Source organism: Chiloscyllium plagiosum, unplaced genomic scaffold (assembly GCF_037043375.1).
Source record: "Chiloscyllium plagiosum isolate Xiang-an unplaced genomic scaffold, Cpla_swu_hap1 HiC_scaffold_28, whole genome shotgun sequence".
Taxonomy (NCBI): Eukaryota; Metazoa; Chordata; class Chondrichthyes; order Orectolobiformes; family Hemiscylliidae; genus Chiloscyllium; species Chiloscyllium plagiosum.
The window spans coordinates 19,546,050-19,564,006 of record NW_028270166.1 but is presented as its reverse complement, the minus strand read 5'-3'; the positions used below and the strand labels follow the sequence as shown (position 1 = coordinate 19,564,006).

The 17,957-nt window shown below is 40.3% G+C and overlaps 1 protein-coding gene across 5 annotated transcripts in view; it reads right to left on the bottom strand.

Moving 5' to 3' along the window:
• Positions 1-2,159: 2,159 nt before the first annotated feature.
• The window catches only part of cbarpb (CACN subunit beta associated regulatory protein b), a 203,648-nt gene continuing 187,850 nt past the window's right edge, over positions 2,160-17,957 (bottom strand). For all 5 annotated transcript variants that reach the window (XM_087976026.1, XM_043721245.2, XM_043721246.2 and 2 more), the window contains one exon: positions 2,160-4,554. In XM_087976026.1, coding sequence (XP_087832152.1) covers positions 3,276-4,554 — 1,279 coding nt within the window. In that variant the 3' untranslated portion in view covers positions 2,160-3,275. The remainder of the gene's footprint in view (positions 4,555-17,957) is intronic.

The window sequence follows — 17,957 nt, the reverse complement described above, 5'->3', positions numbered from 1 at the left end:
AATTTTAATGGATTTCCATCCTTAAAAGACTTCAAGTACTGATGTAAATAAAATGTCCAATTAAATCATATCTTCTAATGTAGGCAGAATGTCTCGAGATGTTTTACCATTTAATTATTTTTATAAATATTCGTTATAAAGACAAAGTTATTTTACAACAACAGCATTGAAAAGTAAAATGATGGTTGTGTTGAAGATTGAACATGCGTATTCAGGTGATAGTGCATAAACCATATCATTTTTCTTGTCTTATTCTTGTCATTGGAGCTCTCCAAACAGAATAATAGCTTGCTATTCTGCTGTCACATTCATTACAAGGTGTTTCAATGTTTGTGGCTCCTATTGATAGATACATTGATATGCAAATTGACCATCTGGTCTCAACCAACAGCGCTGTGAACCACAGATTGAATAAAAATAACTATGTACATGGGGGTGTATCAAAGATAATAATTCACTTCCTAACGAAGAATATTTTACTCTCAAGATGTGATGAATGTAAAATTTGCATGTTGGACTCTAGTCCTTCCTTCCTTCCTTGCACTGTGAAATACTAAATATTGCCCAAGCTTTTAGGTTATTTTTGACTAGCCTTGAGAACTCTTGAAGGATGGTTGGTTTAAAGCTGCTAATGCCATTTGGAGATTGCTTAATTTTTGTATATAGGGCTCTGTATTTCTAAATTTGTTATTGCTGCATCCACTCTACATCCACAAAACAATGACCATCCATAGTAATACAGAACTTTCCCTTGCCCCAATGATAATGAAAATTGGCCTTCAAATCTTCCATTGTGCACAATTATAAATGGATCTTGTATCCTTTTTAATCTCAATCATTCCAAAAGTACTACATTGCTGTTTTCATGGTGTGTGACACACACCTGAAGCAAAGAATTCAATGTAGATTTGAGAACACAAATAATAGGGGTCTGATTAATCAAGGTTCCACTGTATTGAAGTTTCCACAATATTTTTTTTCAAGCCATATTTGATGTCTAACATGTATGGACTAATTATATGGGTATTGTGTTTACACACATTAAGTATTAATAATTGAAAGCAAACAGGAGTTTAGAATAGATAATTGACGACATTTACTGATGAACATGAAACATGTTCCTATGATATCCTTTGCTCTGTTAACAAATACATTACACCATTTATTTAAAAAGAATAATGGCATTGTTTAATGAATTACACAAAATGCTGGGTGGAAATTAAGCCAAATAAAGACATAGTCATATAAATATTAGAAACAAAATGATAGTAGTATATTTAAATAACAGTCGTTTGTAACAAAAAAAGTATAAGTATCATAATATCAGTATTATATTTCAATGCTAATTAATTGTAATCCTCATAGGATGTAACTCTTTGTTTCTGAGTGGTCACCAATCAATGAGCCACCAGGTTCTTCAATTTAGAACAAACTAGTTATTTTTGAAGGACAATAGTAGAAAAGTAGCTCAACAGTTTTGACATGGAATACAGGACCACAGTTGAGACATGGAACAGTGTAGCAATGGTAAAAACCACATGGTAACTACAGTGTGTACTTTCCAAGAAAGAGACAACATCTTCACTTTGGTGATAAATAAATGAAAGGCCTCACTATACATCTTCACTAAATACTGCATTGTGACAAAATCTGCAGTGATAAGAATGTTTAATCAGATAAATCCAGCTGAACCAGGATATAGCTTCTGACACACTTTTGAAATGGAGAACAAACATTATACTAGGCAGTTAGAAAAATTATTGAGATTGCAAACTTTGTTCAAAATTCTCAGACAAAAAAAATGCACAAAACTGGCTGAGGGAATATGTTCAGGTATGGGCCTTCAGAAGCGTTATGGACAGAGAAAGACAGAAAAAGAGTGAGAGAGAAAAGGAATAACAGAATCTCCTTTCACACAAAACCTTTCATACATCTCTTTCTCATCTGATGCGTCATCTGTTGCTATGCGTCATAAGGTAATAAAATGACTCATATCAGAGCGTTTCTTATGGGCACAGGCTCATCTGCAGAACTGGTGTAGTTATTTCTCCTGTACATTAGGTCTTGGCTCCACACTTCCACCCCCATCCTCCAGATCCCCCTCAAACCCCATGCTTCATCTGGCAGCAACACAAGTTACAACCAACTCACACAAAAAATTTTGAATGAGAAAAGAATTTATTTATTTTAACATGAAAAGCAGAAGAAACCCAATGAAATGTTTATTCAGGGCTTTTTTTTACAGTTAAGTTAAACAAAAAAAAATAGAAACAGGAAAAATGTCTTTGTAAGAATTTCTTTGTGACTCATAATACAACATACATATTTTATAAAACTATTTTATATAATTAATCAAACCTGTGAATATAGCATTAAGACATAACATAGATACCTAGTTACTGGCATATGTATTAACCACCGTGTCTGAATTTTCAGTGCAAAGTGATTGGCATTTAACCAATCTAGTAAAAGCCTTTGGAAATAAGATATCTAAAAGAATTAAATTAAAATAAGAAAAAAATGTCCATTTATTGCGCCTAGCCCATATTTGATACAAAATAGCACTGTTTGTGTTTAACAATAGAACTACAACAGACATTTCTACATTTGAGAAAATGTGCATATATTGTTTAATGCATTTAGGAATGAGCTTGCTAATTCACAAACCATGACACGAAAATTCTGATTACAACTTAACAACTTCACAGAAATTGAAAGTCTAGGGGACAAAATTATATTTTATAAAAATCCAAAAAGGCTTCAAAAAATCTAAGTTACTTGCACTGATGATAATGTTATGATGTAAGTTGTAATTGTTGAGGAATTTTTAATGATATCCTTAAGAATAAAAAGTATGCATGCAAACCCAGCAATGCAGCCAACTCTCAGAACAGGAAGCTTTTGGTGTACTACGCTATTCATCTAGGGTTGTTTTTTTTTGTTCACTGTTAAAAACACTAAAGGGTATTTTGGAAGTACAGAAACAAAATAACAGCCAAACAATCTGACTCTAAAACTTTCCCCAGGTCACCAGTACTACCCTTTTATTCTTAAACAAAAGCAAAGGTATTCTTCTAATAAAACATTTAAATATACTAGGGATTAAAGCTCCAAAAACATCTAATCATTCTTTAATGGAAAACAAAATGAAGCATGTAGTGTAGTATAGCAGCAAACATTCGTGGTGTGTTTCTCTGGAGGGTCTAAGACTAGCATCAATGACCGAATTTTAAAAAATCAAATTGAGAATCACTCTTCTTCCACAAAGAAAAAGGCTAAACAGGGCTGTGATCTGGTGAAGCATGTGTGACAGTTACTACTACACAATCACCACTTTCCTTTGACTTCTTGAGATTCGTATACAGCCTGTCTTCGATGCTCGTCGTTAATTTGTCTATGGGATCGGCCCCTATCATTTGAGGTCCATATGCAAAGTCTGTGGGTCTATTTGTCTCCGTGAAGCCACTGATTTGACCTAAAGACTGCGGGCAGTCTGTTTGGTCTGGTTGTTCGGTTTGGTCAATGGCATTTCCTTGCTCGGCTGTTTCTTCCTCAATGATTTGGATTCTTGCTTCAGGATCAACGCCGGGTGTTTCTGAGCCTGAGGGTTCAGCCTCTGAGTGTTTGGACGTGGGTGATTTGATGTGTTCCTGGCCGCTCTCACTTGGCTCTTCATCCGTGGCGCTGATAATGCGTGGTAAGGTGCTCTGGTATCGATGATCTAGTGGATAATTCACACTGTCGCCTCTCCGGAGGGGATTTCGGTGGCGTTCCAGGGCAGGCGGATAGCGGATCCCTGGGTCACTGTATTGCTTGGTCCTTTGCCATTGCTTACGGAGATGGATACGAGACCGGTGCTTGGACTTCAGTGGGGAATCATCAAATTGAGGGTCATGTCGGAGAAATTCATTGAATAAGGCATCGGATTTCTCATCAATACTGTAATCCCGTCTGTGCAAATAGTCTCTAGTGACAAACATTTGGCCATAGGGTGACCAGTCAATCGGTTCACCCCCCACTGCCCCCTCTTCCTCGAACTCCTCACTCAAGGGTTTTGCATCATAGCTTTCAAAGACAGTCCCTTTGCGCCCAGAACTTGTGAAAAACCTTCTCTTCTCTGACGCAGTTGTGTCCTGCGTCCCGCGTTCACTGTCACCCTTCGGGATTCTCTCTTCCAGCGCTCGGCTGGGAGCCTCGATCGAGGCGTAACCGCTGTCCATCTGCAGCAACTTCCTGGTGTTGGTCTCACTGTCGCTGCCCCGCTCGGCATCCACGCTGTCCTGTTTCAGCCGCTTGCTGCCAGTGGTCTCTTCAAGGTCATCCGCTTCATCAGCCGTGTCCTGGGAGAAGGTACTGTGCCGGCCACCCACTGAGCACACGCTCTCGGCATCACTTCGCTCCGACTCCTTGTCATTGCTGCTCTGGTCTGATGATATGTAAAGTTCGAGAGAAGCTCGAAGGTTCCAGATATCTCGGCAGATCCTCTGCTGATCTGAGCTCTCCCTCCTTTCAGTACTTTCACTCCCGTTCGGCAGATTCTCTGCCGCATCTAACCTGAAAGAAAACCAAGCTTATCTCAGGAAAATGTGGGAGACAGCAGCACAGCATTTACAAAACTTAACTTCTACATTGCTTGGTTGGTCACTATTAGCACCATTAGCTTCCTACTTGGAGCAGGTAGATTCATTCAGTGGATGTGATGGTTGACCTTGTCAACTCACATTCGGGTTTGAGCTGTTAGAATAAATTACTGCCTGCCTACTCATTTCTAACCAGTGGGTTGTATAGTCTCAAATCCTTCTCAAATGACAAGGGCTTTTTTGTTCTTAGCCCTGACACTGTGGTGTCTGTCCACATATAAGAACACACCAGCTTCATTTTAGGGGGAAAAGGGACACAACATTCTCGCTAATAAACTCCATTGATATAAGTACATGCCCTATAGTTGATGCAATGCCAGAATGAAATTGCTTAGAATGTCCAGGTAAGAAATGACACTAAAACGTTATAATGAATGTCTGATTGAGTTAAGACTCAGGCTTTAATCTTTCACCTTTGGGCTGGAACAAGATAACTACAACGTTCTGTTATAGGTCAGTGTACATTTTAAATTATTATTCTACTTGCTCACACACCCTATACCTAATGATGCCATTATCTTTTCCCCTATTTAAATCAATTCCTTTATTAATGGAATGGAATTGTTTGTGACAGCAACATTTTCAATTTAACTGGCATCAAGGATAAAATTAGCTAACCATGCATTGTTAGCAAAGAACATCATGGGATATATTTTCTCCATAGCAACAGTCAGTGGGAAGGAAGGTTGATTGTGTCTACCCTTCCTCCTGCACATTCTCAGTGGGAATTTGGACAAATCTCATTAGAAGGAAAATTGTTCTGAACTGAATACACTCATTCATGTTCCTCAAACCAGAAATAATTCTTGCAGCATTCAGCTAATGCTCCAGTCTCCTGGCAGGAGATATTAAACTTGTTAACTTAGCTATGAATATTAAAGCCATTTTAGTTACAGGATGAAATAGTTAATTTTAAATTTGCACTTCCTGACAAATAGCTCAAGTTAAGGTTAGAAACACTGACTCGTGCATACTGGACTGGAATTAATGTCAGTGATGATGACCTTAGCTGGAGAGCCTGTGGAAACCCCACCGTGGTTACTTCCAGGAGGACCAATGAGATTTAAATTGAAATCAGGCAGCCTGCTGCCTGCCAATCAATTCTCGGGGTCTTCACAAAGAGGATCCTGTTTAACAGACTAACGTCTAAATTTGAATTAGGCATCAAAAGACATTAAGAAATTTATAAGGGATATGTTACTTAGCACAAACACCAGTTTCCACCTTTCCCTTCTGGACCCTTTTCCTCTCTAGAAACCAACCACCAGGGAAGAACCCAGCTCTTTAAGTCCAATGCGCATTATCTAGTCTGTGGAGCTGAGCTGGTTTAGCCTTAAGAGCACATGCATTTCTAATATTGACAGATCCCACCTCAGGCAGCATCCAAGGATGAAAAGAGTTGATGATTGAGGACCTGAAGAAGGGTCTTGCCCGAAATGTTGACTCTCTTGCTCCTTGGATGCTGGCTGACCTCTGTGCCTTTTCCAGCACCACATTTTATCAACTCTGATTTCTCCAGCATCTGCAGACCCCATTGTCTCCTGGCTAATCAGAGGTTGACAGCACTTTAGATCCAATGGTGCCACCAGGAATGGTTGTACCACAGGAGATCCGAGAGAAGAAATGTTACTGCAGCTCTTGGAATCCAAGTGAGCAAAGGCCTCACTGTGCTGTAAGTGAGCTGGGATGGGTGGTTGCCTTAAAGGATGCTGAGGATGGCATCCCTCCATTGGACACAAGCTGTCTAAGAAGGAGAGACCCCACTCCACCCAGGTTGAAGGAGGGCTCATTAAGGTAAACTTATCAGCTTTGCCAACAATGTGTGCTTTCCTTCCACACTGCAGGATGAGGCTCCTAAGTTGCCACTTAAGAATTTCAGTTAGCCTCAGAGGAAGAGTGCTGACTTAGACCTTTCCAATGGATCTAATCTTGAAAATAGGAAATGTGATAGGATCTCCATCCTGCTCTTTCCCTCTTGATTACATGTCACTCTACTCCAACCCCCACCCACACCCCCTTTCACTCAACCTGTATCCAAGTCTGTTCCTGTGGGGAGCCTTAAATTCTTCCCACTGTAAGGCCATATTATTTAGGAGCAAAACTAGGCTATTTAACCCATCAAATCTGCTCTGCCATTGATAAACCTGAAAGGTTACTTTCCTGTCTTTTCCTCACAACCCTTGATTCCCTTCCTGATTAAAAATGTCTACCTTAGCCTTGAATATACTTAATGACCAAGCTTCAACAGCCCTCTGTGCAAATGTATTCCACAGATGCACTACTCTCTGAGAGAAGAAATTCATTCTCATCTCTGTCTTAAATGTGTGCCTCCTTATTCTGAGATTATGTCCTCTTGTTGTAGACTCTCTCACAAGAGTAAACAACTTTTCGGCACCTATCCTGTCTTGGGGAATTTAGCAAGGCCCATTCACCTGATCTGCACATCTTTGGACCGTGGGAGGAAACGTACACAGACACGGGGAGAATGTGCAAACGCCACACAGACAGTTGCCTGAGGCTGGAATCAAACCTGGGACCCTAGTGCTATGAAGCAGCAGTGCTAACCACTGAGCCATCATGCCACAATAAATTTGCCTGTTGCTGTTCTTGTACAAAACTGAATAAGGTTTCAGTGAAGTGAGTAAAGTGAGTTCAATAAAGCTTTCACACAAACCTTGCATTAAAAGAGGTTTTTGTTTACTTAAAGGATGAGTTGAAAAGTGGCCAAAACAATGAACCAATAACAAGTAAAGAGATTGATAAATTATAAAAAAGGGTCATGTAATGACGATCAGTGTCAGGATAGGTTAAAAAAAGTTGGCTGAATGACAGAAAACAGTGAGTCATGGTAAACAGACAGGAGTATGGTAGATAGTGGTATTCCCCAAGGAGTTTTGTCAGGACCACTGCTTTTCTTTTGTTGCATATAGAACAGAGGAAAGTTTCAAAAGGTGCCAATGATACTTGACTTGAAGGACTTGGAAATGTTGGGGAAATTATCAACTGGAACAAAATATAGTTGGCTAAGAGAATGGGGAGACAAGAGGCAAATATAATTTAACAGGGAGAAATGTAACGTGCTGCATCTTGCCAGAAGCATATAGAGAGTCAGTTTATTTGAAGGTGACAGGACATATTGAGAAAATTCTTAGCTGATTATAAATAATTTTGGCCTTTCTACACAGAAATATTGGGTAGGAAAGCAGCAAAGTTAAGCTGAACCTTTATAAAGTTTGGGGAGGTCACAAGTAGAATGCTGCATCCACGTCTGGGCGCCACACTTTGGAAAGAAATGAGTACCCTTGAGAGAATATAGAATACCTAGATTTACCAGCTGAGCTCCAGGTATTGGAGGTTTTTGTTAAAGGGTAGGTTGGCAAAGCTAGGATTATGCCCGAAACATCAATTCTCCTGCTCCTCCGATGCTGTCTGACCTGCTGTGCTTTTCCAGCGCCACACTTTTGACTCTGATCTCCAGCATCTGCAGTCCTCAATTTCTCTTAGTCGTTATAACCTTAAAGCTAGGGTTGCTCTCATTTCACCAAAGGAGAACTATGGGAGGTTTGAGTGAGGTGTATAAGAGTATGACTGGGTTTTCTTAGGGTAGACAGTGAAAACCTGTGTTCCTTTATCTGATGGTAGAAGGTTGAGGGGATACAGATATAAAGTTTTGGAAAGAGATGCACAAGCTTTGAAGGAGAACTTTTTTTGCGCAGTGAGTGGTAGTGATATAGAACTCACTGCATTTGAAAGTCTGGGGTCAGAGATGATCAATGGTTTCAAAGGGAAACTGGATCAAACCTCAATGGAAATAAGCCTGCAGGAATACAGAGATAGATCAGGGAATGCATTAGTCTAGAGAAAGCAGCATTGACTTAATGGGCTGAATGTCTCCTTTTGTGCTGTAAATAACTCCATGGCACTGTGGAATGAAGTATTTGAAGTCATTTTTCTGTACCAGTTTCTGATACTGAAGTTAATGTCCTCATTTATGATTTCACTGTCCATGTGTATTATTAGTAGAAACAAAACTTTGATATGATCAGAATATTTTTAGAAGGTCACACATCACTCTGGCGTTAAATAAAAGATATTACACCCCCATACCTCCTTAGACATCTCATATTTCGCATTGTAAGCCTCTATAATGAACTTGCACCAAACTAATTATTTGATAATAATTGCTCAAGCACAGAAGTGTCTAATTGTCAATCTATGTCTGAGAATTGAATCTACTAGAATTGGTCATCTATTGCCTTTGGCTTTTGTGAACTCTTGTTTACATAGCACTGGTTTCAAAACATTGAAAGATTGAACTGCACAGATGTAAGCTTGGACATGTAGAGTTGCTACAACTAGCTCCAGTTCTCAATAGTTCATTGATGTAAACGTCCACCCAGACCAGCAAGGCTAATCCAGGCGGTGACTAAAATCACTGTCTGGTAGTGGCATGTCAGAGCGGGTGCAGGGAAACCAACAACAAACCTGCATCCATTTCCTCCCCACATACTATTCATACACATTTTACAGACAAAACCTTTGATTCTTTTTAAGGCTACATTATGATCATATCAATTAAGGGGAAGTGAGTTCTGATTAAATAAAAGTGTATTGTACATACATTATCATTTGGGATCTGTATTTTAATATAGGTATATATGCATTTTGATCAATCCTGTCAAGGTTTTGTTTTGAAAGGTCAGAAAGTCTTTTTGTACATGATTTAAATATGCGAATGAGACAAAATCTTTCAGAGAACCATAGCAAAAGTGATGGTTCCCTTCTGTGTTGTAAAGGTACATGATTTTAGTTATGGAAATCTGAATCTGTATATCTAAATAATCGACTTTTTCATGCAGAGGGTGGTACGTGTATGGAATGAGCTGCCAGAGGAAGTGGTGGAGGCTGGTACAATTGCAACATTTAAAAGGCATCTGGATGGATATATGAATAGGAAGGGTTTGGAGGAATATGGGCTGGGTGCTGGCAGGTGGGACTAGATTGGGTTGGGATATCTGGTCAGCATGGACAAGTTGGACTGAAGGGTCTGTTTCTGTGCTGTACATCTCTATGACTCTATGCAATTTCTAAGAAAGCACATGACTTCAATCAAGTACAGGACAGGAAAACTGGATAAAATATTTGTGCTGCTGAGTTTACAACAGACTAGAGGTCATTTGTTTAGTCTTTGACTTCAGTTCAGAAGAATCAGGAGTTCCGTTCAAAAGGAAGAACAATCTCCTCCTAGCAAGGGAAGCAACTTTTCAGGTCAGGACAGCCAGTCACCCTGGTAGGGGCGTTTTAGCACGTGAAGTTCCCAGTTTGTGACTGTACAGAAACTGAAAAGAGGTTTAGCCTGTCAGACTTATGAAAGGCTCTTGCCAGCAGACTCTAAAAGGAATCATAAAACTATCACAATAGTCCGAGCAAAAGAAACTGGGAAGAGAAAGTGGAAGTAAGTAAGTAAAGAGTTGAGTTCGGAGTGATATTTATCTAAGACTGAGTATGTGTAAAAGGTTAATGTTTGGAAATAGGTTGAAACTTTGTTTTATGGTTTGTGTTAAGATCTTTCTGTCATATATCGCTTTGTTTGACTTGTTTCCTTTTGTATAATGGATTGATGTTCCGCTGTTAAGGAATATCTGCAGCCACTTATGAGATGTTTTAATGACTACATTGCCCAACAATCAACTGCAAAAATGAAACACAAGATCCATTAAGCCAGGCTTTTCTGGGATCAGACTTGTACACAGTATTATGTTGTGGTTCTGTTCGCCGAGCTGGAAGTTTTTGTTGCAAACGTTTCGTCCCCTGGCTAGGCGACATCATCAGTGCTTGGGAGCCTCCTGCGAAGCGCTTCTTTGATGTTTCCTCCAGTGTTTATAGTGGTCTGTCCCTGCCGCTTCCGGTTGTCAGTTTCAGCTGTCCGCTGTAGTGGTTGGTATATTGGGTCCAGGTCGATGTGTTTGTTGATGGAGTTTGTGGATGAATGCCATGCCTCTAGGAATTCCCTGGCTGTTCTCTGTCTGGCTTGCCCTATGATAGTAGTGTTGTCCCAGTCGAATTCATGTTGCTTGTTGTCTGCGTGTGTGGCTACTAAGGATAGCTGGTCGTGTCGTTTCGTGGCTAGTTGATGTTCATGTATGCGGATTGTTAGCCGTCTTCCTGTTTGTCCTATATAGTGTTTAGTGCAGTCCTTGCATGGTATTTTGTACACTACATTCGTCTTGCTCATGTTGGGTATCGGGTCCTTCGTTCTGGTGAGTTGTTGTCTGAGCGTGGCTGTTGGTTTGTGTGCCGTTATGAGTCCTAGGGGTCGCAGTAGTCTGGCAGTCAGTTCCGAGATGCTCCTGATGTATGGTAGTGTGGCTAGTCCTTTTGGTTGTGGTATGTCCACGGAACGAGGACATACCACAACCAAAAGGACTAGCCACACTACCATACATCAGGAGCATCTCGGAACTGACTGCCAGACTACTGCGACCCCTAGGACTCATAACGGCACACAAACCAACAGCCACGCTCAGACAACAACTCACCAGAACGAAGGACCCGATACCCAACATGAGCAAGACGAATGTAGTGTACAAAATACCATGCAAGGACTGCACTAAACACTATATAGGACAAACAGGAAGACAGCTAACAATCCGCATACATGAACATCAACTAGCCACGAAACGACACGACCAGCTATCCTTAGTAGCCACACACGCAGACAACAAGCAACATGAATTCGACTGGGACAACACTACTATCATAGGGCAAGCCAGACAGAGAACAGCCAGGGAATTCCTAGAGGTATGGCATTCATCCACAAACTCCATCAACAAACACATCGACCTGGACCCAATATACCAACCACTACAGCGGACAGCTGAAACTGACAACCGGAAGCGGCAGGGACAGACCACTATAAACCCCGGAGGAAACATCAAAGAAGCGCTTCGCAGGAGGCTCCCAAGCACTGATGATGTCGCCTAGCCAGGGGCCGAAACGTTTGCAACAAAAAATTCCAGCTCGGCGAACAGAACCACAACAACGAGCACCCGAGCTACAAATCTTCGCACAAACTTTGAACACAGTATTATGTGGTGGTGGAGGCCTGTGACCAGTGGAGTGCTGGGTCTACTACTTTTCATCATTTATTTCAATGATTTGGAGTGAACATAAAAGGTATAGTTAGTAAGTTTGCAGATGACACCAAAATTGGTGGTGTAGTGGACAGCGAAGAAGGATAGCTCAGAGTACAACGGGATCTTGATCAGATAGGCTAATGGGCTGAGGAGTGGCAGATGGAGTTTAATTTAGACAAATGCGAGGTGCTGTATGTTGGAAAAGCAACCACACTGTAGGGAATTTAATATAATCTAAAAATGAGAGCAGGGCTTATACACTTAATGGTAAGGTCCTAAGGAATGTTGCTGAACAAAGAGACCTTGGAGTGCAGGGTCATAGTTCCTTGAAAGTAGAGTCACAGGTAGATAGGATAGTGAAAAAAGCATTTGGTATGCTTTCCTTCATTGGTCAGAGTACTGAGTATAGGAGTTGGGAGGTCATGTTGTGGCTGTACAGGACATTGGTTAGGCCATCTGTGTCCTTCCTATCAAAAGGATGTTGTGAAACTTGAAAGCATTCAGAAAAGATTTACAATGATGTTGCCAGGGTTGGAGATTTGGGCTATAGAAAGAGGCTGAATAGGCTAGAGCTGTTTTCCCTGGAGCGTCGGAGGCTGAGGGGTGACCTTATAGAGGTTTATAAAATCATGAGGGGCATGGATAGGATAAATAGACAAAGTCTTTTCCCGGGGTAGGGGAGTCCAGAACTACAGGCCATAGGTTTAGGGTGAGAGGGCAAAGATATAAAAGGGACCTAAAGAGAACTTTTCCACACAGAGTTTGGTGCGTGTATGGAATGAGCTGCCAGTGGAACTGGTGGAGGCTGGTACATTTGCAGCATTTAAACAGCATCTGGATGGTTATATAAATAGGAAGGGTTTAGAGGGATATGGAGAAAGTGAGGTCTGCAGATGCTGGAGATCAGAGCTGGAAATGTGTTGCTGGAAAAGCGCAGCAGGTCAGGCAGCATCCAGGGAACAGGAGAATCGACGTTTCGGGCATAAGCCCTGAAGAAGGGCTTATGCCCGAAACGTCGATTCTCCTGTTCCCTGGATGCTGCCTGACCTGCTGCGCTTTTCCAGCAACACATTTCCAGTTTAGAGGGATATGGGCCAAGTGCTGGCAAACGGGACTTGTTTAGGTTAGGATATCTTGTCGACATGAACGAGTTGGACTGAAGGGTCTGTTTCCGTGCTATACAGCTCTATGACTCATAGATCATACAGAGTGTTTGACTGGAACTCCAACCCCTCGCAATGTACAAAGGGAGTTTTGCCAATGCAGACATACTCATTGACTGGGGTTGAGAGGAATTTAAAGACTTGAAGCTGAGTCCAGCAAGGTAAAAGTAAAACTATTTTAACTCAGTCATGCAACTTTTTGAAGTTGCTCAAAATCCAATTAGGCCAATTTATGAATTTGGACCATTCATCTAAACTAATCAATATCATCTTATACGCTACATATGAGCTCCCTCCCACTCTATTTGTGTTATTTGGTACTGGAACATAAGTAACAAGAAACAAAAACTATGACAGCTAAGAGCTAATTCTAATTGGGTAATCTTTGTGCATGATAGCAGTGAGTGGAATAGAACTAGCAGCAGCCATTAATGTGCTTTTATAATTGTAACAATGATTTCAGATTACAAACTTATCTGCCTTGGCAATGTGGTTGTGAATCAGAGATAGGTTATTGCACCATTGCAAGAAGTGGCAATGAAGCATGAGTAAGTTATAACTCACAAAAATGAGTGTGTGGAACTCAAATCACATTGCATTAGAGAGAGATGTAAGAATTTAGAAGAACAATTCTCACCATGGCATCAGTCCAACATGTTAACATTATTTTTGACTGCTTTTCCCCTTCATCTCTCCACCACGGTTTTTTTTTACCATTTGGAAAGGGAGGGGATGGAAAGCTTTTTTTATTTAAATACTGATCCCACATTCAATTAACAAGTATGATTCATCACAAAACCAAGGTGATCATTTTTCTCATCCATCTAAGACATTGGTTTAGTTTGTTACCAATCCAGACAAGAATCAGTAAAATCTCCTCCTGACAGGCAGCCTATAGATTTTAACCCAAACCCCTGGTTGGTTCAGAACCATTTCTAGTGCCTTATATATTGCTATATTTTCATCTTCAGATCATATATAGAAAGATTTGATGAACCTATATTTTCATTCATTTGAAGAAAGCACATGTTAAAAGTAGATGAAGAGCAGAATTCTTTACAATATGTCCAGTTGTTTCACTTTTTCTATTCACTCGAGGGACATGGCATCACTAGCTGAGCCAGCAGGTACTGTCCTTGTGGTAATGAATTATTAATGAAAAGAAATTGTTAAGGTGAAAATGTGCACTGAAAACTAGGCTCAACTGTATATTTTTCTTTTGCGTCAAGTTTACAAGGATGAATATGGGGTGGATTGGCATGTTCAATCTATTTTTCAAAATTTGAGTCCCCTTTCAGATTTTAATATAACACCCATTCAGTTTCAGCAAATGATAAAAAAAAAGGAACAAAACCGTAAATCTTTCAATAGTCTCCAGCTCTGGGAACACAAAATACATCATTTGCAGTCTCCTTCCTACCCAGCACCTTCCTAACTAGGGTTCTGTATTCACAAAGCTTACCAAAGTTGAATTAGCACAGCACAATGTATTCACCACACTCTTGGATTTTTTTGTTTAGGAATCAGCTAATATAATACTTTCCTACACAGCCAGATAAAAATTTGGCTCCTTACTGGGACCTCTTGCTCTGTCACTCATGAAGCATTGAAGTGCAGCCTGTTTCAGTAGGTCAGGAGTACAGTATGAAGCCATGTAATGCACAACATATCTGGTATTAGGATGGAAGTGCACATCCTTAAATTCACAAAAGTGCTGTAACTAGCATGTGTCAATGTCATTTGTAAGCTAATTTGAGGTCAATTAGAGGATAATTGTTTTCAGACTGCCAGTGGACTCCACCCTCCTCGAGGTTACAAAACATTGTCAAAAATAGCTGCCTTTCAATTCCATGAAATTGTTGTACATCTGGAGCACAAGTTGACATCCTAAGGGTGATGGGGTCCAAACAGAAGACGCTCACATAATATTCCAGTTTATTTTGAAAGTCCAGGCCTTGCCAAATATAATTTTTCAGACACAGCTATGTATAGGTGACAATGAGGTAGATTTGATGGACTGGCAGAGTTCACTCAGAGCCTTGTACAAGGATGACACATTTAGAGAATTCTGCTGCTGAGGTCAGTTTGCCCAACACAATTTTCTGGCCATTAGATTAAAAAAAATTCTGTGGATGTGCTGACCTCGATAGCAGCCTTCCTGACATTAGTGTCTAAAGTAGGAAGCTTTGAACTGGGAGTACTAATCCATAAATTCTACCCCAAAATAAATGAAACTCAAATCCATGTGATAGATTTTCATCTTGAGAGGTGGTATAAAATGGGAAAAACTGCATGAGCAACTCTTTACATACTCCGCAAAACAATCAGTTACATTGAAGTCAGATGGGATATGTGAGAATTTCTACCGTAATATTCTAATAATTTATTTAACTGGTTGTTAAGTTAGATGTATTCAAATTGTCTTTAATCATTTGCACCTCCCAAAATCTCCCTCCTTTAAGTACAATTATGGTACATTGGTTGAAATTCTTTTTGGAAGTGCTTGATTGGATGAAAAAATAGAAAATGCTTCTCATTTCCTACTGCTTACCATCAGTCAGCCTTTTAACAGGCACACAGGTCAAAAATGTTCAGAAAGACAGACAGATTCATAGATTGTCAATGGAGGATTCTCAGTTTCATTACCACAGGACAGGAGTAGAAAACCATGTAATGCACATTCTGCTGTTAAAGTGGAGATGCACATTTTTAAATTCTCTGGACTCAGCGTGCTATAATTAGACATGGCTCAAAATCAGTTGTAAGCTCGTTCCTCTTCAGCACATCATGAGGCCAATTAGAGGATAATTGTTTTTTCTGATTTGCTGTGGACTTCTCCCCAAGGTTACAAAACATTGCTGAAAATGATTGTCTTTTGTTTCCCTGAGATTCATTGATTGACACAGCTATTTCTGAATTTCATTGACTTTATGGCGTGGCACATATTCGTGTTTATGCAGTGAGTGTACAGGAGCTCAGCCTAAGCAGATGCCAAGTCTTAGTGAGGTTCCAGCCACCTAAGAGTCAGAGTGAATGTTGAGGACATGCCTGATTTGTACCATTCACTTTTTCTGATGATAGCAAGACCCTTTGGTGAATTCTGGCATAATAATTGCTTTCCTGCTCGGAAATGATCTGTAGTGATGCTGGGACTGTACTGAAACTGGAAAATGTAAAAATAATTAGATGAAACTAAGGGGCTAGTTTCAATCTGCAAGGAAGCCGATGTAGAAGGGATAATGACGATATTTTGAAAAGATGTGATCCAAATATCAATTTTTAAAGGATTATGTGGACTTGTGTAAATATATTTTGAACTTTTAAACAAAGAGCACTTTATTAAGGAAAACACTGAGTTTAACAACAACTTTGTTACATTTGCAAGAAACAGGGAGCATGGATCGAGTCATATGTTCGAGAGAACTTTCAAAGAGAGATTACGTGACTCAGCAGGCTGATGGAATTATTGCATGTTTGAGCTCAGTCGGAGAGAATGTGACCAGCCGGGAGAGCAACTGCCCATTTCCCACTCCCTCTCTTTCTTTGCAACCCCTCTCAACACTGTGTCAGGGAGGTCACTTTTACCACTCATGGCGGATTCCTGCAGAAGACTTTTGGCATTGATCTCTTTGCCTTCAGCAAAGAGAATTCAGCCAGTTCAAACTGTTCCAGTGCTGTCAGTTTGTGTGAGCAGAATAACTTCAAAATCAGAACACCATTTAGGATAGTTCATAACTTATTCTTTTTCATGAGTTTAACTAGTGTGTTGTGTTGCCACAGTCTTATCAGACCATTAGGGGCTGCTCTCTCATTAGAGAGAAGTGGCTGGTGGTGACTTAACCTGAGGGCCACCAGACCTCAGGTGAGGGAAGAGGTTGAGAAGGAAAGTCCATCATGGTAAGCTCAAACTAGTGATGGGAATTGAACCCACGCTGTTGGCATCACACTGTTCTGTAAACCAACAATTTAGACAACTGAGCTGAACCAATTCCCAATTTAACTAGTTCTTGGCAAAACAAAAACTTCACAATTACCACCACAGAGTTTTTATTTGTTTTTCCTTAGACTTGTGTGTGTTAATTTTTTCTTTACTGTTTGTTAATAATTTTTGTTTGAGTAAGTTTGTTTTTTGGTAACAAATCAGTTATTTGCTGCTGATGTAAGAAACCTTGCTCTTCACATTGAAGTAGACACAGTCTAAGACCTATATAATTGACCATATAACCAACTTGGCTAAATTTAATTTTTGTTGTGGTCAATGGAGGAATAGGATTACAAGAGGAAACAGTACACCTGTTCAATCACAGTATTAGCAAAAAAAAATCATGAGCCTGTCAGGCATCTGATATAAACCTGCAGACTTCCACATTTAACAAGTCTGAGTACTGAATCATGCAAGTGATGAGTGGGTTTGCAATTCAACTTTGCCAGAAGGCAATTTATTGAAGACTTAATCCTCCATTTTGGCATTAGCTGTCAAAGCATGGATTTCCTGGGATGTTTGAAACCAACTGGGTCAACAAGAAGACAGCCCAGTGGGAATTGCTGACAAGCTTGTGAAGTTGACAGGCTTGGAAGTCTTAAAATCCTGCACCATGACAACGGTTTCTTTTCCTAAATGAAAGTATCTTGCTCTTAGAGCCAGATGTGAGAGTATGGCTGTCACTTCTGTGACCCTTCAACTTTGATCTGCACTTCTGTTGCTCTACCTCAGAGCTCTGAAAAACAGCAAGAGAAGCTGTGTTTGCAAACACCACCAGCTGCAGGAGTGACACCAACATGAACAGAAGTAATAGCAGGAGCAGCAAACAGCAATTTTGTCTCAGCCAGATGGCTCCACCAGGGAGAGGGGATAAACACAGAGCTTCAGCTCCTAAGTACTGATTCCATGCATGTAAGATTTACTAACAGAGGAATAGTTATCTTGCTATGTATGGACAATGGTGCTTTAGGCAGCTCAGACTTTCTTGGTAGGTCAGGACTGACCTCTGCCACATTTTGGGAGATTTCTTAGTCCA